Raw genomic sequence first — 23539 nt, 5'->3', positions numbered from 1 at the left:
CACCTCAGTTATCTGTAAAATGGGGAAGAAGACTATGAGCCTCATGTGGGATATGGGCTTTGTCCAACCTGATATCTTGTACAGTGCAGTACGGTGACTGGCACGTCGTAAGCGCTTTTTAAAAGCTATTTAAAAAAATGGATCTGAATGATTGAAGGGGAAAGTGGGGCATGATGGGGGAAGAGAGATGATAGGGAAAGGTGAGAGAAGGAAGAAAAGAACAGGGGAGGGATCATGAAGGGCACAATGGAAGGAGGGAAGTAGAGATGAAGAGAGGAGAAGAACAGTATGCGGAACAAGCCACGTTTGTGGCCACAAGTTTCTACTTTGCAGAGATCTGAGAGTGCATCAGCTGAAGAGATTCACTGCATCTTACAAGGAAATTCAGGGAGTTAAATGGAAAAATGATATTTGGGATAATTCTGAATTCTGCCCAGGTGCAGGCCTGATTGAACTAAATTTAGGGAGTGCTCTTCAGTACTTAGCCAGAGTAAAATACTCGCTTAGAAAAATGCTTACTGGGTAATTGAGTACTACATAATTTGACAAATTACCTCTCATTGGTATCTAATATAGGTGGGCCTTCTGCTCTCAGGCATTGTCTTACTCACACTGGCCTTATGTGAAGTTTTATTCACACTGACAAGATATTTCATCAACTGAGCAATTTACCCAATTTACCCTAAAGCATATATTTTCTAGTTTGACTTCTCAGAGAAATGGAATAGTATATTCAGTCCTCTGGCCTGGAAATCTCCTGTCTAATCAAGTCCAGCATGGACTGGCCCAAGCAGAGCCCCTGACCCGTAGTTTGAATCCAGTCCAGTTCAATCAATCGTATTTCAATCAATCGTATTTATTGAGCGCTTACTGTGTGCAGAGCACTGTACTAAGCGCTTCGTTCATTCAGTTCCCAGGTGAGCTGGGGATGAGCCTTGACTAAATCACAAATAGAGAAGTAGCGTGGCCCAGTAGAGAGAGCACGGGCCTAGAAGCCAGAGGACCTGGGTTCTAATTTTGGCTCCACCAGTTTGCCTGCTGCGTGACATTAGACAGGTCGCTTTACTTCTCTGTGCCTCAGTTTCCTCATCTGTAAAATGGGGATTCAACCAACACGTGTTCTCCCTCCTTCTTAGACTGTGATCTCCACGTGGGATTGTGTCTGACCTGATTAACTAGTATCTCCCCCAGTGTGTAGAACAGTGCTTGACACATAGTAAGTGCTTAATAAATACCATAATTATCATTATTGTTATTATACCCAGGCCTGATCTCTCTCCTTCTCTGTAGTCTTATATTTCCTCCTGCCTTGCTGACATCTCTAGTTGGATGTCCTCAAACTTAACACCTCAGACTTAACTTGTCCACAACAGAACTCATCTTCCCACCCAAACTCCATCTTCTCTCCCTGTGACTTTCCCCTCACCACCATCCTCCCTGTCTCACAAGCCTGTAACCTTGGCATTATCCTTGACTCGTCTCTCATTCAGCCCACACATTCATTCACTCATTCAATCGTATTTATTGAGCGCTTACTGTGTGCAGAGCACTGTACTAAGCGCTTGGCAACATATAGACAGTCCCTACCCAACAACGGGCTCACAGTCTAGAAGGGGGAGACAGGCAACAAGACAAAATATATTTACAAAAAAATAAATAGAATAGTAAATATGTACAAGTAAAATAGAGTAATAAATCTGTACAAACGTATATACATTCAATCTGTCACCAAATCCTCAGAGGAAAGAGCACGGGCTTTGGAGTCTGTGGCCAGGGGTTCAAATCCCGGCTCCGCCAATTGTCAGCTGTGTGACTTTGGGCAAGTCACTTAATTTCTCTGTGCCTCAGTCACCTCATCTGTAAAATGGGGATTGACTGTGAGCCCCCCGTGGGACAACCTGATCACCTTGTATCTCCCCCCGTGCTTAGAACAGTGCTTTGCACATAGTAAGCGCTTAATAAATGCCATTATTATTATTATTATTATCCTGTCAGTTCAAACTTCACAACATTGTTAAAATCCGCCCTTTCTTCTCCATCCAAACTGCTACCACGTTAATTCAAGCAGTTCAATCAATCAATCAATCAATCAATCGTATTTATTGAGCGCTTATTGTGTGCAGAGCACTGTACTAAGCGCTTGGGAAGTACAAGTTGGCAACATATAGAGACAGTCCCTACCCAACAGTGGGCTCACAGTCTAAAAGCAGTTATCCTATCCTATCTTGATTACTGTATCAGCCTCCTTGCTGACCTCCCTGCCTCCTGTCTCTCCCAACTCCATTCCAAACTTCACTCTTCTGCCAGATAATTTTTCTACAAAAATATTCAGTTCATGTTTCCCCACTCCTCAAGAACCTCCAGTCCTTGCCCATCCACCTCCACATCAAACAGAAACTCCGTATCATCGGCTCCTTTCCCCCTCCTACCTCACTTCCCCGCTCTCCTATTACAACCCAGCCCTCACACTTCACTCCTCTAATGTCAATCAACTCCCTGTATCTCGCTGTCAACCTCTTGCCCACATTCTGCCTCTGGCCTGTAACGCTCTCCCTCTTCATATCTGACAGAAAAATCACTTCCCCTACCTTCAAACCGTTATTTAAAACACATCTCCAAGAGGCCTTCCATGACCAAACCCTCATTGGTAATTCTCAGACGGGAAAACATAATAGTAATAATTGTGGTATTTGTTAAAAACTTACTATGTTCCAAGCACAGTACTGCACACTGGGGTAGATACAAGGTAATCAGGTCCCGCATGGCTCCCCCTCCCCTCCCAATCACCCTGACTTGCTCTCTTTTCCCTTTGCTCAACCCTCCCCCCCACCCCAGGACTTGTGTAAATATTTATAATTCTATTTATTTTTATTAATGATGTGTATATATGTCTATAATTCTATTTATTTATATTGATGCTATTGACGCCCATTTACTTGTTTTGATGCCTGTCTCCCCCTTTCTAGGCTGTGAACCCATATGGGCAGGGATTGTCTCTATTTGTTGCTGAATTGTACTTTCCAAGTTCTTAGTACAGTGCTGTGCACACAGTAAGCGCTCAATAAATGATTGAATGAATGAATGAATGGGAGGGAGAGCACATATTGAATCTCTGAGATGTCTGAGGCATAGAGAAATTAAGTGACTTGACCAGGGTCACATATTAGACAAGTGATGGGTCAGGGATTAGAATCCAGGTCCTCTGAGTCCCAGGTCTGTGCTCTTTCCACTAGGTCTCTCTGCTTTCAGTAGTTGATATCATCACCAAATCAAATACAGACATTGCCATGGGCAATAAGTGAACAATGCCGCCCTTCCTTACTATTCTCCCACTTTTGCACATGTTAACATGGCTTTGGGAAAGCTAAGGGGTGAACTGCAGTGTTTTCTGGTGTTTTATTTTCAGGGGAGTTATTCAGAATTCGACCCCCTTGGGTGAGTGGAACGTGTTGCCATGGACGCTTAAAATCCGGAGTCCACCCACGTCTCTCCCAGGCCACGGAGGAGTCAATGGAATTAAGTTCAGCTCTGGAGAAAAGACTTGTATTGGAGTCCGTAGAAGCTCTACCCAAAAGGTACACAGACCTGGAGACCATCCTTAAAGAGGTCTGGGAGAGGGTTCGATATTGTCTTGGGCAGGGAATGTGTCTGTTTATTGTTGTACTGTACTCTCCCAAGCAATGAATACGATTGAATGAATGAATGAATGAATGAATAGCCACAGGTAAGAGCAGGGAGGTCTAGAAGAGTGCTGAGATAATCAGTCCTGTCTCATGCTTAGGAATAGCTAGTTATATCTCTGATCTCAATATCAAACTTGAAAGAAATTTATCGAACATTATAGAACTCCTAAGAACAAAGACGTGACCCCATTCCCAGGGGAGATAGCATAATTAAGGGTGAAACTTTTTGCGATTGAAGAAGCAACTCAAGTTACTCATGCGTATAAGATTTCATGGGACCTACATTCTCGAGTGAGGTTTGAATATGCTTCTATCTTTTCCAGTATCAAACCTACAGCAAACATCCATCCTAGTTACTAATGGGAAATTGGCACCAAAACATAACATCGTATGTTGTCTTGAAGCAATTGATAAACTTTGAAGACTCTTTTTAGATTGTCTATATCTACTTAAGGAAAAGTTCTTGAAAATGGATATTCTGGTTAAAATTCACTAGGAAGAAAGAATTGTTTTGTTCTTTTCGGACAGCCAGTGCCTTTTAAACCTCCTCTCACCACAGAACAAAAGAGGGCCTTAAGGAATATTTTTACAAATGCAAGAGCCACTAAAACCTAGCTTGAAAAATAAACCGACTGGAGGCCCCCCCAAAGGCACCAAGTGCCTGAACCCTACCCTTCCAATCTGTGATTTAAATTGGCATACAAATTTCATTTCACAGACATAAAGCTGCAGAGATCTTGCCACACCTAAAATAAGATTGATGTGCTAGACAGTAGTTTTGTTGACCAAAATAGAATTTCAGTGTCCAGTAAGTACACTTTCACCCATACCAACAACACGTACTAGCCTCTTTGTGAGTAAAGGATATTGAGCCCATCATGTAACATACCGCTTTATACTCTCCAAGGATGTCTTCACCACTTGTCTGCTGTGTGACCTCGGGCAAGCCACTCAACTTCTCTGTGCCTCAGTTACCTCATCTGTAAAATGGGGGTTAAGGGTGTGAGCCCCACATGATACAACCTGATTACCTTGCATCTACCCCAGCGCTTAGAACATAATAAACACTTAACAAATACCAGAACTATTATTATTTGCAGGAATTCAATGGTTTGCTGTTCCTGTACTTACCTCTGAGGTGCCCATTGAATGTCCCAAGGGAGAAAAATCCTTAGCGTAGGAAAATGTGCATGGTGGGAGGAACCTCCCTGCTCTGGCCACTGTTCAATCCCCCAGTTCTTGTTTCCGGGGCCAACGTTACGACTGAAGGATCTGACCCCCTACTTCATGCTCACCCAGAAGTCAAAAGCCTTGGGCTCCTTTTGTCTGGGAAAATCTCCATCTAAGGATACTGACTTGTCCTCTGGACAACTGTGGCAGGAGAAAGTGTTGCTCACCTTTCAAGGATCATGTTATAGGAATTAAAGCTATGATTTTTCTTTTTCCTACCTAGAAAGAATGTGGCTGGAAGTCATTCTTACCCTCAGTCAACCTACCAACACCAGCGGGTAGTTTATCAAGATCATGACACCTTTTCTCGTCCGGCTCAGCCTTTCCTGGTGTTGATATCATCTCGGATTCCCGCATTTGAGGCAAGACCAATTATTTTCTGCGTGTTTTGCTTAGGTCTGGAAGAGATGCTTGAAAATAGCAAGCTTCTCAATCTCTTCTTTTAAAGAAACTTTCGTCAGCTAGTAACTGGAAAATCATCATTTATACGTACATAGCTCTGTCGTTAAATGAATTAAGTGGACAGAGAAGAAATTGTAAGTGAGCAATTAATAAAAGCAGAATGATGTAGGACCAACGTTAGAATTTTTCTAAGCTTCTTTGTGAGAGATTAATCATTCAAAATAGGATCCTATTTTGGGTACAATTGCTTTGCAGAAATCCAGTTGATGAGACCGTGCTAATCAAGTTGTCTTTTTAAAACATTTTCATTAAGTTGTAAGTGGGAAGGTCTACCCATCCACTCTTTCCCCATTCCTCCTGGAAGCGAGGTAGGGCCAAGTACAAGAGAAGCTGCGTGGCTCAGTGGAAAGAGCCCAGGCTTGGGAGTCAGAGGTCATGGGTTCTATTCCTGGCTCCCCCACATGTCTGCTGTGTGACCTTGGGCAAGTCACATAACTTCTCTCAGCCTCAGTTACCTCACCTCTAAAATGGGGGTCAAGACTGTGAGCCCCATGTGGGACAATGTGATCACCTTGTATCCCCCCCAGCACCTGGAACAGTACTTTGCACATAGTAAGCGCTTAACAAATGCCATCATTATTATTATTACTACAAGCTTTGCCTTCCCAGGTGCAGTTTGAGTCAGGCCGAACTCCGCAACTTCAGCCAATACAGGGTTTTACCTTCATTCTGGGCCTGCAAAATAACGTTAACTAAATCTCTCTTGGGCTTCAACAGGGGAATGGAAATAGTGGTGAGGTAGTCTTCCCAGTTGAGCCTTTTCTGGTCTTTAACAAGACTGATAAATGAGGGCAGGGGCTTAAAGCCCCAGGAATTCCCGGAATTCGTAGACGCGAGGCTAGAGTGCATGCAATGGGAGCTCAAAACCAGAAGTCCAAATGTGTTCAGAGCTACTCTGCTCACAGTTCTCCATGGTTAGTGGGGGCTCATTGGCATAGACCTCAAAATCAGGGGGTGGCTCCATTTTTTTTCCTCAAAGAACGAGCCTGCCAAGCCACTTGGACTCCTGGGATAGCCACCCTCACTATCATAAAGGTGGTTCCTTTCCTGAATGATACTCTGTCAATGAATAAGGTGAATTCCAACATTAAGAATTGCAGAGGAACTGGATTTCTCTTAGTTGCAAACTACTGTCCAACATGGAGTTTCTTCTCTGAAGCACTGATTTCCTCCCTAGATGGTTGTGGACAGCGTTAAGGCCGGTGTGGTTCCTCTGCTATATGAACACACTGGCATGACATTGGAAAGCCTATTTTTCCTCGTAGAAAAGGCTCTGGATGGTCGGAAGGCACGGAGTATTGGAATATTTTGTGATGGAGATTCCAGAGAGATCAATTTACTTCAAGGTAGGAGGGTGAAACCCCCAGATGTTTATACGTACCTAGAGCTCAATTCTGCTTAGATAGCTCTACTGCCATGTTTCAGTCCAGCCTCACTTGTACCTGTAAGCGTAGTAATAATTTAGCACTTACTGTGTGCAGAGCACTGTACTAAGTGCTGGGAGAGAATACATAGGTGGGAATTAGACATGGTTCCTGTCCCTGTCACAATCTAAGAGTTTGGTAAGGTAAACTCTCGGCTTTGAAATAGGACAACTACAAATGTACCCAGTTAAGAGGTGAAAACAGTGAGCCAAGGGAAAGCAAATCTTAAAACTGGCTTTGTTAGGGGGATAAGGGTAGCAAAATAAGAACCTAAGAAAGGCCAGTTGCTGGCATCGCAAGTAATTCAAAGCTCAGCAGCCTTGTTCTTTGACAGTGGTGAAGTGGAGTGCCACGTGGCCATCAGCACACCTCCAAGGACAAGTAGGCTAGTTGCTGGAGCAGTGCCAGTCTCTTTCTTCATTTTTAGAAAATCATGATCTCACTAGGCCACCCCTGACCTCCGGCAGGTATCCTCCTGCCTTGCCCAGCACCTAAGGATTCTTCAGAGCTTGGTATTTTCCAAAGGTCTTGAAAGACCACCCTCAGCTGCCAGTTTCATTGCTTGACCACCTTGAGTATCTTCTTTTCATCTAGCCTCCATCCTTCATGCAACCAAATTTAAACCCATTCTCTCAATAAAAAAATTACCTGTCATGAGCACTGAGTTCCATCATAACACATACTTTCACCATGTGTGTTGGCTAGAATGTTGTGAGGAAATTAAAGAGCATCTATCTGACAAGGTGAGCCTATTTGAGCTCAGCATATTGTGCTCCCGGAAGAAACCGCTCGGAAGCCCGCTCGTGATATTATACCGGACAAGTGCTACAGTGCCAGTTTTTCTTATCGTGAGGTTTGGTAAGAACGCGACCCTTGTATTGTAGGAGTAATCGGAAGATCATTTTAAATTGCTTCTCAGCTGTGTGTCTAGGCAAATCTGAGTTCCATCAGCCTTTTCTTTTCTTTTTTTGAGAAGCAGCATGGCTTAGTGGCTAGAGCACAGGCCGGTGAATCATGCCTGGGTTCTAATCCCGGCTCTGCCACTTGTCTGCTTCGTGAGCCTAGGCAAGTCACTTCACAGCTCTGTGCCTCAGTTATCTCATCTGTAAAATGGGGATTGAGACTGTGAACCCCATGTGGGACAGGGACTGTGTCCAACCTTGAATTGCTTTTATCCACCCCAGTGCTTAGTACAGTGCCTGGCACACAGTGAGCGCTGAACAAATACCACAGTTTTCTCTAGGTTCTTATTCATGGGAATTTTCTTGCGGTCCTGTTTCCTGTTCTATGTCATGGGGCCTAAAATCCAATCTTTTTTCATAACAAAAAGTTGCAGATCAACCTCCTCAGCCTCACTTCTCTCCTTTAGTGGTGATTACGGTAAAACATCCTGTTAGTGACTTTCTTAACTCCACTAGAGCTAAACAGTATATGCTTAGAGAAAGTGGTTTCTTTCTTTGGTTGTGCAAATTTAGCTCTGGTATCTGTCAATCTTTCTTTCTGAACGTCTCACTATGAGAAAAAGTTAGAGCCATGACACCCTCTTATTTTTAGCTTCCTCAATCCCATGGAAGGGCCCCGTGTAGCCACCCTAAGGCCCTAGCCTCAACCCCATAGGTGTGAGTCACTACCTCCTTTAGGCTCCAGGATGGGATGGGGGAATGTTTGGGGTCATATTTGCACATTCGTGAAAGCCTTCCTTTTACCCTTAACTCCTCATCTCTATTTAACATGCATTCTTGAGTGTTTTGTCTGGCTGCCTCTCAGCTCTAGGATCCTGAGGCCAGACTCATAAATCACCCAGAGAAAGAAATCAAGTCGAAATCACGTACACACAGGATTCAGTACATCCGTCCACCCCCACTCTCTTGCCCATCTCCATTTATAACTGGGGAGATGGCTTTTTGAATCAGTAAAAGAGGCCCTCCAGAGGCAGCAACATTTTCACTTTTTTTACGGTATTATGTTAAGCGCTTACTCTATGCCAGGCACTGTACTATGCACTGGGGTAAATACAGGCTGATCAGGTTGGACACAGTCCATGTCCCGTCAGGGGCTCAGTCTTAATCCCCACATTAAAGATGAGGTAAGTGAGGCACAGAGTAGTTAAGTGACCTGCCCGAGGTCACACAGCGGATGAGTTGGGATTAGAACCCACATCCACTGACCACTCCCCCCCGCCCCTCCCAGGCCCCTGCTCTTTCCATCAGCTGCTTTCCATGTGTGGTCCCAAAACCCCAAAGCAGACTCCGAAAGGTCACCACACCCCATTTAGGGGTTGCAAAGGTGGGTAACGGTTCCCCATCACCAGCATCCCCACGACCAACAGTGGTAGGGTTGGGGTCTGAGACAAGTAAGAGGAGCGTGTGCGGGAAGAAAAACAGATGGAGCAAATACAAATGCACAGTACCTGTACGAAGGCTGGGACACATTAAGAATAAAGGCAAGTTATTTCGTGATTGGTTCGAGGCCGGTGAATTGTCAGAAAAGCGACGTGGTTCGATCGTCTTTGAAATGCCGCCTCCTGTGCAGAGAGCCTCTCGGAGTAGGATCAGGAGGTAGTGTACGGAGACAGAGGCAGAGCTGCCCATTCGTGTCTTTGAAGATGCCTGTGCTGCTTCTTTCTTGGGACTTCTTGTATTCTTTGGATTTTGGGTTCACTTTCTGGAGTGTGTCAGCCCCAGGGCAGAGACGTAGCAAGTGATGCAGGAGAAGGCTGTGCAGTGACCCCGATGGGTGTGTAGGGAGTGAGACGGAGCTTCATCCACCTTGCCTTGTTTTCCGTTTCCTTCCCTGCCACCATCCAGATGTCTCCACAGCACTTGCAAGTCACATTACTCTTTTTCTCACATAGGTAATAATAATAATTAGTAATTATGGTATCTGTTAAGCGCCTACTATGTGCCAAGCACTGTTCTAAGCACTGGGGAGGTTACAAGGTGATCAGGATGTCCCACGGGGGGCTCACAGTCTTAATCCTCATTTTACAGATGAGGTAACTGAGGCACAGAGAAGTTAAGTGACTTGCCCAAAGTCACACAGCTGATAATTGTCAGAGCCGGGATTTGAACCCATGACCTCTGACTCCAAAGCCCGTGCTCCTTCCACTGAGCCACGCTGCTTCTCTAAATGCAAGGTAGATACAAGGTACATTCCCCTAGCCCTCAGTGGCACAACGGCCAACTCAGGTGTGGGTTGGAAGAAGGGGCTTGGGAAAAAGTCGTTTGACATGGACTTCAGTCAATCAGTGGTATTGATTGGCTTGTTGTGGACTGGTAAGGTGTCTGTTGTAATAATAATAATGATGATGATGGCATTTATTAAGCGCTTACTATGTGCAAAGCACTGTTCTAAGCGCTGGGGAGGTTTCAAGGTGATCAGGTTGTCCCGTGGTGGGTTCACAGTCTTAATCCCCATTTTCCAGATGAGGTAACTGAGACACAGAGAAGTTAAGTAATAATAATAATAATAATAATGTTGGTATTTGTTAAACGCTTACTATGTGCAAAGCACTGTTCTAAGCGCTGGGGAGGTTTCAAGGTGATCAGGTTGTCCCGTGGTGGGTTCACAGTCTTAATCCCCATTTTCCAGATGAGGTAACTGAGACACAGAGAAGTTAAGTAATAATAATAATAATAATAATGTTGGTATTTGTTAAGCGCTTACTATGTGCAAAGCACTGTTCTAAGCGCTGGGGTAGATACAAGGTAATCAGGTTGCCCCACGGGGGGCTCACAGTCCCCATCCCCATTTTCCAGATGAGGGAACTAAGGCCCAGAGAAGTGAAGTGACTTGCCCAAAGTCACACAGCTGACAAGTGACGGAGCCGGGATTTGAACTCACAACCTCCGACTCCAAAGCCCATGCTCCTTCCACTGAGCCATGCTGCTTCTGACTTGCCCAAAGTCACACGGCTGGCAATTGGCGGATCTGGGGGTTTGAACCCATGACCTCTGACTCCAAAGCCCAGGCTCTTTCCACTGAGCCACACATTGTACTCTCCCAAGGTCTGAGTACAGTGCTCTGCACAGAGTAAGCACTCAGTAAATAGGATTGACTACTGCGTGCAGAGCACTGACTTGAGCGCTGGGGAGAGTACAATGTAACGGAGTTGGTAGGCACGTTCCTTGCCCACGAAGCGCTTAGTACAGTGCTCTGCACAGAGTAAGCACTCAGTAAATAGGATTGACTACTGCGTGCAGAGCACTGACTTGAGCGCTGGGGAGAGTACAAGGTAACGGAGTTGGTAGGCACGTTCCTTGCCCACGAAGCACTTAGTACAGTGCTCTGCACATAGTAAGCGCTCAATAAATACGATTGACGATACCAGTCTAAAGGGAGCGTACTGCCACTGCAACTGTGGGTCCAGTGGGGAGTTGGGGCTGTTTTCCTGCTCCCCACCCACTGGGAAGCCTCTAGTCTGTGAGCCCGCTGTTGGGTAGGGACTGTCTCTCTGTGTTGCCGACTTGTACTTCCCAAGCACTCAGTACAGTGCTCTGCACACAGTAAGCGCTCAATAAATACGATTGATTGATTGATTGATTCCCCAGGATTGCCCAGCGAGCTCCATATGCCCCCCAGCCTGCTGGGTATATCTGCCCCTCAGCCCCTTGACCAGACTAGAAGGGGACCAGGACCGTCCCACAAGGAGCTGTGTGGATATTTGTGGGTGTGCATCTTTTTCTCTCTGTGTGCAAGTGAGTGTACTCAATTTTCTATTCCGGTGCTTCTTCCTCCTGCGTGAATAATTGAGAGTGAAATAAACAGACAGCTGTTGGCTCAGCAGATGCGTTTAGTCAGGGAATTGTTAGGAACCATTTTGTGGTGATCCATTATCAGGATCTCTTCTCATGGTGCCAAGCAACAGAATTGAATTTCCTACAGGTGATCGTACAGGGAGGTGGAAGGGGAGGGGAAAAGTGGACAGGGCTTCTGAGTGGCAGGTAGTCTTTAAAGAACTAACAGGTCCAAAAGACCCAACTGTAGGAAATACAGCTCTGCTAGAGAGTTCTCTAGTCTTGTTGGAAGGCCAAGGATGCGTGAAGCTGAGTTCAGCCAAATACCTTCATTTCCCAGAGCTAGAAACATAGGAATCTATGGCCCCAGTGGATAGGACGTATATATAAAACGCTGCTTTTCTCAACAGGAGCTATGGGGGTTTTTTTTGTTGTTTTTTTTTGCAGGCTGTAAAATTGGTGTTAAAAATGTACTGAATGCTGAGGTGAAAGAATTTTGGAGGAAACTAGGAAACTGTGTGGTGACTGCAGAAGAAGGGGGTCACGTGGATCTCTTTGTGCCCCTGGCAGCATCAGGTTGGCTTTCGTCAAACTTTAACTGCAGTGGAGCAGTCCTACCTCACTTTCTCACCATTCTCTCCTCCCTACACTTGGTGGAATGAATCTGATGGAAAGCTAAATAGCATTATAAAGCTGCTCTGTGTAATTACCTGGTTGCTTCTCTGCCGAGAGCACCTACTACGCGCCAGGCACTGAACTGTGCGCTGGGGTGGATACAAGCAAATCGATATGGACACAGTGCCTGTTCCACGTGAGGCTCACAGTCTCAATCCCCATTTTACAGATTAGGAAACTGAGGCAGTGAGAAGTGAAGTGTCTGGTCCAAAGTTACATAGGAGACAAGAGGCGGAGCCAGGATTAGATCGCATGAACTTCTGACTCCTAGGCATGTGCACTATCCACTACACCGTGTCCACCTGAAATCTTCTAGTATATGATGCAAATTCAGTATCAACTATAATCAATTACATGGGGAGAGAGAAAGTCTCTGACATGTTTTGCAACAGGCTTAAAAGAGATCTCCCAGTCTGTTGAGCTGTTAAATAGCATGGGAAAGGGAAATGCCCTCTGGAGTTAAATTCTTCTCCACTCTAAGAAAAGACTAGGAACTGCCTTTATCAGTGTAAAGGCAACTGTGAGCCCCCCGTGGGACAACCTGATCACCTTGTAACCTCCCCAGCGCTTAGAACAGTGCTTTGCACATAGTAAGCGCTTAATAAATGCCATCATTATTATTATTATTTATCAGGTCAGTCCAATGGTCTGTCTAGTCCAGTGTTCTGTTTCTGATTGTGGCCACTGGATTTTCAAAGGAACCATGCCTATCTAAATCAATCAATCAATTATATGTATTGACCGGTTACTGTGTGCAGAATACTGTGCTTGGGAGAGTACAGTTATAGCAGAGTTGGTTGACACCTTCCCTGCCCACTGTCTAGCTTAGTCTACAGTCTAAATGTTTAGAAATGCCATCCATCTAGCACTCCAACTTTCTCCCCCTCTATAATGACCTCTTTTGAATTGCTTGTACATGAATTTTCTAGTGCCCCCCCCCGCCCCCCCACCACCAAAGTAACACTTCCAGTCTTGTCTTATGCCGAGTCGTGTCCGACCCATAGCGATGCCATGGACCATCTCTCCCAGAACTCCCAACTTTCATCTGCAATCATTCTGGTAGTATATCCATAGAGTTTTCTTGGTAAAAATCCGGAATTGGTTTACCATTATCTCCTTCCACGCAGTAAATGTGAGTCTCCACCCTCGACTCTCTCCCATGCTGCTGCTGCCCAGCACAGGGGAGTTTTGACTTGTAGCAGATTGTCTTCCACTCCCCAAGCTAGGAATGGACTGGCTAGACCTCTGCTTGACCCTCCCTCCTGTAACCAAGACTGGTAGAGTACTGGAAACTCTCCAGGTGCAATCCTGAGAGGGGGGAAAGTAACCTTTGCTCACTCCCAATTTCCCTAGGGAATTCTGTGTTCTCCGGATGGCAGTCAGGATACAGCTGAGGATTTTTATAAGGTAGCTTTCCTCCCTCCCTCTCCCCGTGGAGTGGCTTTTACTTGTGAAACACCTTTTCCAGTCCTCGAAAAGGGAATTTACAAAGTAATTTTTTTTCATTTTGTGGTATTTGTTAATTGCTTACTATGTGCCAGGCACTGTATTAAGCCTTGGAATAGGTAATAATAATAATAATAATAATAATGGCATTTGTTAAGCGCTTACTATGTGCTTACTATGTACGCTGGGGGGATACAGGGTGATCAGGTTGTCCCACGTGGGGCTCACAGTCTTAATCCCCATTTTAGAGATGAGGTAACTGAGGCTTAAAGAAGTTAAGCGACTTGCCCAAGGTCACACAGCAGACATGTGGCGGAGTCGGAATTAGAACCCATGACCTCTGGCTCCCAAGCCCGTGCTCTTTCCACTGAGCCATGCTGCTTCTCTACAAGAGGTACAAGATAATCGGATTGGACACAGTCCCTTGTCCCACATAGGCCTCACAGTCTTCACCCCCATTTTACGGATGAGGTAACTGAGGCACTGGGAAGTGAAATGACTTGGCCGAGGCCACACAGCAGAAAAGTGGAGGAGTCGGGATTAGAACCCATGACCTTCTGACTCCCAGGCTGTATCCTGTATGCCATGCTGCTTCACATATTTGTTGTTTGCAGAGGTTTGATCATTTAGATATAATGGTGCAGTAGAAAAAACCTGGGATGGATGGGAGTGGGCCAGGGTTGGCTAGGGAAGGCGGTGTTTTTGTGGTTAGCGGCGGGGGGAGTTCTAGTAAATGGGGCAAGACCAATATGCAAAGTTTTCAAACCAAATAGATAATTGCTGCCCAGTTTTTTATTTGTCGGTCACTTGCAAAGCTGACACATGTCAGTTTGCATCGAAGGTGTAGAAAAATATTTGCTTTTCAATCTTTTCTAACAAAAAATGATTCTAGAACTATTTTTGGTTTCAGTATTACCCCAGCTGAAGTGGTTAGTTTGCCAGCATCTACCCCACCCCGACTTCCACCTCCAACCCCTTCCCATCTTATCGAAACACTTGCCAGCTCCTTTCCTTCTTCCCTCTGACTGCCGTTTTCTACCATTCACTTTCCAATTGATTTTTCCCTCACTGATTTCAAATATGCTCCTATCTCCCCTATCCTAAAAGAAGCCCTCCCTTGACCCCATGACTCCCTCCAGTTATCAACCCACCATCTACCATTCCTCTCCAAGTTCTTTGAGTGAGTTGTCTACATCCGCTGCCGCCACTTCTCCTTCAGTTCTCTCCTTGATCCCCTCCAACCTGGGTTTCACCCCCTTCACACCAAGGAAACTGCCCTCTTCTTGCCAGATCCAATGGCCTCTACTCCATCCTAATCCTTCTGGACTTCTGAGCTACCTTCGACACTGTGGACCACCCCTTTTATTAAAAAAAAATGGCATTTATTAAGCACTCACTAAATGCCAGGCACTGTACTAAGAACTGGGGTAGTAGATACTAGCTAATAAGGTTGGACACAGTCCCAGTTCCATAGGGAGGCTCAGAGTCTTAATTGCCATTTTACAGATGAGGGAATTGAAGTGAAGTGACTTACCCAAGGTCACCCAGCAGATACGTTGGGGAGCCAGGATTAGAACCCAGGTCCTTTTGAATTCCAGGCCCGTGCTCTACCCATTGGGCAACACTGCTTCTAGGTGAAAAGTGAGCCAGGGCGCTTGGTTAAGGGATAGTAACGATGAGGTGGCGGCAGAGGAGAAATGCACATCTGTTGGTGCTTCTGTACAAAATGCAGTGTACTATAATGTCATCATAAGGAATGGAAGGAGCAGCAAAATTTTCCTCCGCCTCAAGATGGCCAAATGTTTAAACCTCTAAAGTCAGCACTTCCTCCCTCTACGAGCCTTTTTCTAGGGTAGTTCCAACATTGTACTCTCCCTTTTCCCAATTTTGACCGAGTGCCTAATGTGTGCTTATCCCCTTCCCTGTTACTAGAAGCACTGAGGAAAAATGCCCTGTTCATAGCAAATATTCTTGCCTAGCCTCAGTAAGCGCAGTGTGTACTGAGCACCTTCAGGGTTGAGAGCACTGCATGGGTTACTTTGGGAGCATCCAAAAGGAGTCGAAGTAGAATCATTTCTCCTACGTGTGTTTTCATTACGGGTTTGGGATCGAACACTGTGAGGAAATTGGGCAACATTCCTCTGATGGTGCTCATCTGTCTGAATAGAATGCAGGGCAACAGCAGAGACATCGATGTTTTAAAGGGATTTCTTCTTACACTGTTAGCTCATGTGCAGGGAAGGTGTCTGCTAATTCTATATTGTATTGCACTCTCCTAAGCACTTAGTACAGTGCTCTGCATATAGTAAGCACTCAATAAATACAATTGATTGATTAACACAAAACTCTTCAAGCAAGAATGCAATTCCTACATTGTACTATCCTTGAACTCCAGGAGCTTACTGACCAATGGGAAGACCATAGATGTGCTATGTCCTTAGCGCTACAGAAAACAAAATCAATCAATAAATGGTATTTATTGAGCATTTACTGCATGCAGAGCACTGTACTAAGCTTTGGGGAGAGCATAATACAATATATTACAATGTAGTCACATTCCCCGCCCACAAATTGCTCACACAAAGAAAAACTGTAAATTTGACTTCAGGAATTTTGGAAAGAGAGGAAGTCACATTCCCCGCCTACAAATTGCTCACACAAAGAAAAACTGTAAATTTGACTTAAGGAATTTTGGAAAGAGAGGAAGTCAGTGAGTGAGCAACATAAAACCATATAGTCCTCTAGACTGTAAGCTTATTGTGGGCAGGGAGGGTATTATCAACTCTGCTGTACTGTACTCTCCCAAGCACTTAATACAGTGATCTGCACCCAGTAAACAAGTGATAAAATTCCAGATTGATTGATAAAAATACTGTTGAGCCACTATCTTTGTTTTCTGTAGAAGACCCTCAAAACTCATATTTCCAGCACACAAAGTGCCTTAGGATGTGTGATTGTATGCACTATTTTTCTAAGAAATTCTGAAAAGACTGATTAAACTTTGGCCACTTCATTTTATCTTGAGGTTTTAATTTTTCATTATTATTATGGTATTGGTTAAGCACTGGGGTAGATACAACGTGACCAGATGGACAGAGTCCCTGTCCTACATGTCCCACATTTCACACACTAAATAACAGGGCGAGCAGGTGCCTCACAGATGAAGGAACTGGGGCACAGAGAGATTAAGTGATTTGCTCAAGCTCACACAGCCGGCCAGTGGCAGAGGAGGAGTCAGAATTTAAGTCAATCAAGCAGTCGTATTCATTGAGCGCTTACTGTGTGCAGACCAGTGTACTAAGTGCTTAGGAGAGTACTTTGAGCAAGTTATTTAACTTCTCTGTGGTTCAGTTACCTCATCTGTAAAATGGGGATTAAGACTGTGAGCCCCATGTGGGACAGGGAGTATGTCCAACCTGACAACCTTGTATCTACCCCAGCACTTAGTACAGTGTCTGGACATAGTAAGCACTTAAATAAATACCATAAATGCAATATAACAGAATTGGTAGATGTGTTCCCCATCCACCAGGAGCTTACAGTCCTAGCGGACTGTAAAACCTCTGTCTTCCAATCCCATGTGCTCTTTTAAATTGTTCTGCTTGAAATCTCTCCCACTAAATCTGGCTTCATCCTCGGTCAAGATAGTTTTGTGAAAAACGTACAGTATATTTATTCATCCTATCATTTGTAAAGAGGGTTTCTGAGGTTTCCAAAACTGAAAATAAAGTCCTCAAAAAACATTCTTGGTTCACCAAAATTGAAATAGGGTAAATAGTGTTTGTGTCCAGCTTTCAAGGATTTACTGGAAAAGTCCTTTTGGACTTAGGTTGGTGGTGGTGTTTTGGATTGAGAGAGAGAGCTGCTAATGGATTGGCTTGGCAGACTTGCTGCACTTTCTTAATAATGCGATCACTTCCTATGTAGCGTGTAGGCACTGACGAAAATCTGTCTAACTCTGCAGACGTGGGAATGGAGCTCCTTTCCCAGCTGGCTCAACTAGCTGGGGCATCCTTCAGAACCCCTGCCGGAATAGCAACTGGATCCTATCAACGCGGTAAGTAATGAGGAGAGCCGAGAGCATGGAAATGCACTCACAAAAAATACATCATGGCAGCATTAAAGATCAGATTGATAAATTAAAGAAGAGAGCTGCGTGGCCTAGTGGATAGAAAATGGGCCTGGGAATCAGAAGCACTGCCGCCACTTGTCTGTTCTGTGGCCTTGGGTAAGTCATTTCACTTCGCTGTGCCTCAGTTATAATAATAATAATAATGGCATTTATTAAGTGCTTACTATGTGCAAAGCATCATCAATCGTATTTATTGAGCGCTTACTATGTGCAGAGCACTGTACTAAGCGCTTGGGAAGTACAAATTGGCAACATATAGAGACAGTCCCTACCCAACAGTGGGCTCACAGTCTAAAAGGGGGAGACAGAGAACAAAACCAAACATACTAACAAAATAAAATAAATAGAATAGATATGTACAAATAAAATAAAGAGTAATGAATATGTACAAACATATATACATATATACAGGTGATACATATATACAGGTACATATATATATATGTACATATATAAAGCACTGTTCTAAGCACTGGGGAGGTTACAAGGTGATCAGGTTACCCCACAGGGGGCTCACAGTCTTCATCCCCATTTTACAGATGAGGGAACTGAGGCCCAGAGAAGTTAAGTGACTTGCCCAAAGTCACACAGCTGACAATTGGTGGAGTGGGGATTTGAACCCATGACCTCTGACTCCAAAGCCCGGGCTCTTTCCACTGAGCCGTGCTGCTTCTCTAATTCGTAAAATTGGGATTAAGACTGTGAGCCCCATGGGGGACAGGGACTGCGTCCAACCTGATTAACTTGTATCTATCAGTCAATCAATCATATTTATTCAGCGCTTACTGTGTGCAGAGCACTGTACTAAGCGCTTGGGAAGTACAACTTGGCAACACATAGAGACGGGCCCTACCCAACAGTGGGCTCACAGTCTAGAGCACTTAGTACAGTGCCTGGTACTTGGTAAGTGCTTAACAAATGCCATTTAAAAACAAAAAATAACTGTCTTGCTTTTGCATAATCCTGCATTGAAGGAAGAGTGGGTGTGTATTTCATATTTATATATGCTGCGTTACTTTGGCAAGTCACTTCACTTCTCTATGCCTCGGTTACCATTTATAAAATGGGGATTAAGACTGAGCCCCATGTAGGACATGGACCGTCCAACCTGATTAGCTTGTATCTACCCCAGCGCTTAGTACAGTGCCTGGTACTTAGCAAGTGCTTAACAAATACTATTTAAAACCAAAAAGTAATCATCTTGCTTTTGCATAGTCCTGCATTAGAGGAAGAGTGGGTGTATATTTCGTATTTCTATATGCTTTGCGACTTTGGCAAGCCGCTTCACTTCTCTGTGCCTCAGTTACCTCATTGGTAAAATAGGGATTAAGACAATGAGCCCCATATGGGACATGAACTGTGTCCAACCTGATTAGGTTGTTACTGCGCTAGCATTTAGTACAGTGCCTGGCACATACGACAGGATTGGGGGATATTTGTGTGTGTATGGAGAGAAAGGGAGAGAGAAAGAGGAGAGACAGAAGGGTCTGGGGGAGGGAGAGTGATTGCTAGGCTCCCCTAAATCCCTACTCCTGATATAAGTAGGTGGCTCCAGGGATTGGTCTTTCAATTTTGGCTGAGGCAGCATTGCATTAAGCAGCAGCCCCCCGGTCTCTGAGCATTTCCAACCTTCAGCTGCCCTAAAGTGGATCATAGCACTTACCCGAATCGTTAACCTCCATGAGGGTTGGTGTTCCTCAAAAAATAAAATGGAATTTGGTAGTAATAATTACTTGTACTTTTCAAAAATATGCCACCTCTGAACTTTTTACAAAATCTTTGCTTCCAAATTTCCAAAGCACTACGTAAAGTCTTATTTGAACGTTCTTGTAAACGTGCTGCATCATCATCATCATCATCAATCGTATTTATTGAGCGCTTACTATGTGCAGAGCACTGTACTAAGCGCTTGGGAAGTACAAATTGGCAACATATAGAGACAGTCCCTACCCAACAGTGGGCTCACAGTCTGAAAGGGGAAGACAGAGAACAAAACCAAACATACTAACAAAATGAAATAAATAGGATAGATATGTACAAGTAAAATAAATAAATAAATAAATAGAGTAATAAATATGTACAACCATATATACATATATACATATATATATATATGCTGCATTGTTTTCATACATCCAAAAATAGAATATGGACATAATCGATGTTGTTTCATTATAGGAAGAATTGTTGATGATCATTATAAAGACAAAAAAGTCCACTTTAGCCTTGACTTATTAAGAATTAAGGAGAAGAAATCAGACTTTACTTAATCTACTGTGGACAATTAAATTAAGACCGGTCTAAGAGATATAAAATAACCTTGTTCTAATATCAGGAAAATGCACATTTTTCCTGAAACCTTGTTCTTCAGACCAGCCTCGCCCTCAGTGAACTAGGGGTTGGTCTTTCAATTTTGGCTGAGGCAGCATTGGCATTAAGCAGCAGCCCCCCTTGTCTCTGAGCATTTCAAGCCTTCAGCTGCCCCAAAGTGGATCATAGCACTTACCTGAATCGTTAACCTCCATGAGGGTTGGTGTTCCTCAAAAAATAAAATGGAATTTGGTAGTAGTAATTACTTGTACTTTTCAAAAATATGCCACCTCTGAACTTTTTACATAATCTTTGCTTCCAAATTTCCAAAGCACTACGTAAAGTCTTATTTGAATGTTCTTGTAAACGTGCTGCATCATCATCATCATCATCAATCGTATTTATTGAGCGCTTACTATGTGCAGAGCACTGTACTAAGCGCTTGGGAAGTACAAATTGGCAACATATAGAGACAGTCCCTACCCAACAGTGGGCTCACAGTCTAAAAGGGGGAGACAGAGAACAAAACCAAACCTACTAACAAAATAAAATAAATAGGATAGATATGTACAAGTAAAATAAATAAATAAATAGAGTAATAAATATGTACAACCATATATACATATATACATATATATATGCTGCATTATTTTCATACATCCAAAAATAGAATATGGACATAATCGATGTTGTTTCATTATAGGAAGAATTGTTGATGATCATTATAAAGACAAAAGAGCCCACTTTAGCCTTGACTTATTAAGAATTAAGGAGAAGAAATCAGACTTTACTTAATCTTCTGTGGACAAATAAATTAAGACCGGTCTAAGAGATATAAAATAACCTTATTCTAATATCAGGAAAATGCATATTTTTCCTGAAACCTTCTTCTTCAGACCAGCCTCGCCCTCAGTGAACTAGGGATTGGTCTTTCAATTTTGGCTGAGGCAGCATTGGCATTAAGCAGCAGCCCCCCCAGGTCTCTGAGCATTTCATGCCTTCAGCTGCCCCAAAGTGGATCATAGCACTTACCTGAATCATTAACCTCCATGAGGGTTGGTGTTCCTCAAAATAAAAAATGGAATTTGATAGTAATAATTACTTGTACTTTTCAAAAATATGCCACCTCTGAACTTTACATAATCTTTGCTTCCAAATTTCCAAAGCACTACATAAAGTCTTATTTGAATGTTCTTGTAAACGTGCTGCATTATTTTCATACATCCAAAAATAGAATATGGACATAATCGATGATGTTTCATTATAGGAAAATTTGTTGATGATCATTATAAAGACAAAAGAGCCCACTTTAGCCTTGACTTATTAAGAATTAAGGAGAAGAAATCAGACTTTACTTAATCTTCTGTGGACAAATAAATTAAGACCGGTCTGAGAGATAAAAAATAATCTTGTTCTAATATCAGGAAAATGCATATTTTTCCTGAAACCTTGTTCTTCAGACCAGTCTCGCCCTCAGTGAACTAGGGATTGGTCTTTCAATTTTGGCTGAGGCAGCATTGGCATTAAGCAGCAGCCCCCCCCAGGTCTCTGAGCATTTCCAGCCTTCAGCTGCCCCAAAGTGGATCATAGCACTTACCTGAATTGTTAACCTCCATGAGGGTTGGTGTTCCTCAAAAAAAAAAAAAAATGGAATTTGATAGTAATAATTACTTGTACTTTTCAAAAAATGCCACCTCTGAACATTTTACATAATCTTTGCTTCCAAATTTCCAAAGCACTACATAAAGTCTTATTTAAATGTTCTTGTAAACGTGCTGCATTATTTTCATACATCCAAAAATAGAATGTGGACATAATTGATGATGTTTCATTATAGGAAAATTTGTTGATGATCATTATAAAGACAAAAGAGCCCACTTTAGCCTTGACTTATTAAGAATTAAGGAAAAGAAATCAGACTTTACTTAATCTTCTGTGGACAAATAAATTAAGAGCGGCCCAAGAGATATAAAATAACCTTGTTCTAATATCAGGAAAATACATATTTTTCCTGAAACCTTCTTCTTCAGACCAGCCTCGCCCTCAGTGAACTAGGTACTGAATCAAAGCAGTCCCCACTTCAGTAAAGTATGAGAGCTTTCCCCAGAAGAGAATAAAGCAAAATATGTTTTGTACTGGTTGTGAGGGATGAAAAGCTCCATATGGCAGCAAGCGAAAACAAAATGAACCTAGAGTGCCTTTGACGCTGAAACCACAAATTGGTTTGCAGTTCATATATCTGTGTTATCAAATTAGTAGAGAGGAGCCCCATGGGGGACACGGACTACATCCGACCTGATTAGCGTGTATCGATCCTAGTGCTTAGTATGGTGCCTGGCATGAAGGCACTTGATAAATACTATTAAAAAAAAGTTTCTGATCTCAGATGGGCAGGCTGGATCTCCCCACACGAACTCTCTGCACACAGTAAGCGCTCAACAAATATGATTGATTAATTGATTGAAAGGCTTGCCTGGGTCTTGGGGTTACTCTCCTCCGACCGTACTGGCTCCACTGTGCTTTGTCCCTATCATAGGGGGATCAGGTCACCAAAATCATTTACTTACAGTTTCTTTCTTCAGAACGGGCAGGGATTATGTTCTTACAGGGGACCACCATAAATCATTTAAAGGCTGCTTGGACCTGAGTAGAGATAAAACAAAATCTTAGGTAGGGACGTCCTGGACAAGAGAAATCCTGTTTCTAACTCCCAATAGTCGGCGCTCAATTAGAGACAAAAGAGATGTTGGGGCTTTGCCAATTACAGCATAATTCTGCCTCTTCAATTTGGAACGACTTAGTGTGGGCTTGGTGCTGTCATTTTTCAGCTGAGAGACCAATACTACATGTTCAGTCGTAATAATGGTAGCTGAAGGAGCCTCATAATGAAAGAGCACGGTTGGAGAGGGAGTCTTTGCCTGCGAATAGGGCGGGGGCCTACAGGGGCCTCTTCAGCCAGGATGTGAATGGCACTTGGAGTACTGGGGGTCTTGTTCGTTGATTTTAGGCTATTTATTATGCGCTTACTATGTATCAATCACTGTTCTAAGCCCCGGGTTAGACACAAGTTAATCAGGTCAAACACAGTCCCTGTTCCACATGGGGCTCACGGTCTAGGAAGGAGGGAGAACAGGTATTGAACCTCTATTTTACAGCTGTGGAAACTGTGGCACAGAGAAATTAAGTGACTTGCCCAAGGTCATACAGCAGGCAAGCAGTAGAGCCGGAATTAGAACTCAGGTCCTCTGACTGCCAGGCCTATATTCTATCAACTAGGATATGCCTGAGAGGCAACTCTCTCTTTTTCTCCCCCCCGACCCCTCTTATATAAATATGTCTGTATATGGGGATTAAAAGTGTGAGCCCCATGTGGGACAACCTGACTACCTTGTACCCCCCACCCCCCCAGCACTTACAACAGTGCTTGGCACATAGTAAGTG

The 23539-nt window shown here is 43.6% G+C and overlaps 1 protein-coding gene across 5 annotated transcripts in view; it reads left to right on the top strand.

Annotated features, from left to right (window-relative positions):
* ECT2L (epithelial cell transforming 2 like) overlaps positions 1-23539 on the top strand; it is a 93642-nt gene that overhangs the window by 40346 nt on the left and 29757 nt on the right. For 4 of the 5 annotated variants that reach the window (XM_038767900.1, XM_038767915.1, XM_038767908.1 and 1 more), the window contains 5 exons: positions 3407-3575; positions 5137-5275; positions 6553-6721; positions 11983-12111; positions 17621-17713. In XM_038767900.1, the coding sequence (XP_038623828.1) occupies positions 3407-3575; positions 5137-5275; positions 6553-6721; positions 11983-12111; positions 17621-17713 (699 nt within the window). The remainder of the gene's footprint in view (positions 1-3406; positions 3576-5136; positions 5276-6552; positions 6722-11982; positions 12112-17620; positions 17714-23539) is intronic. The other variant, XM_038767934.1, reaches the window with a different exon arrangement.

Source organism: Tachyglossus aculeatus, chromosome 2 (genome assembly GCF_015852505.1).
Source record: "Tachyglossus aculeatus isolate mTacAcu1 chromosome 2, mTacAcu1.pri, whole genome shotgun sequence".
NCBI classification, from domain to species: domain Eukaryota; kingdom Metazoa; phylum Chordata; class Mammalia; order Monotremata; family Tachyglossidae; genus Tachyglossus; species Tachyglossus aculeatus.
The sequence above is the reverse complement of the archived record's forward strand: the minus strand, read 5'-3'. Positions and strand labels throughout refer to the sequence as shown.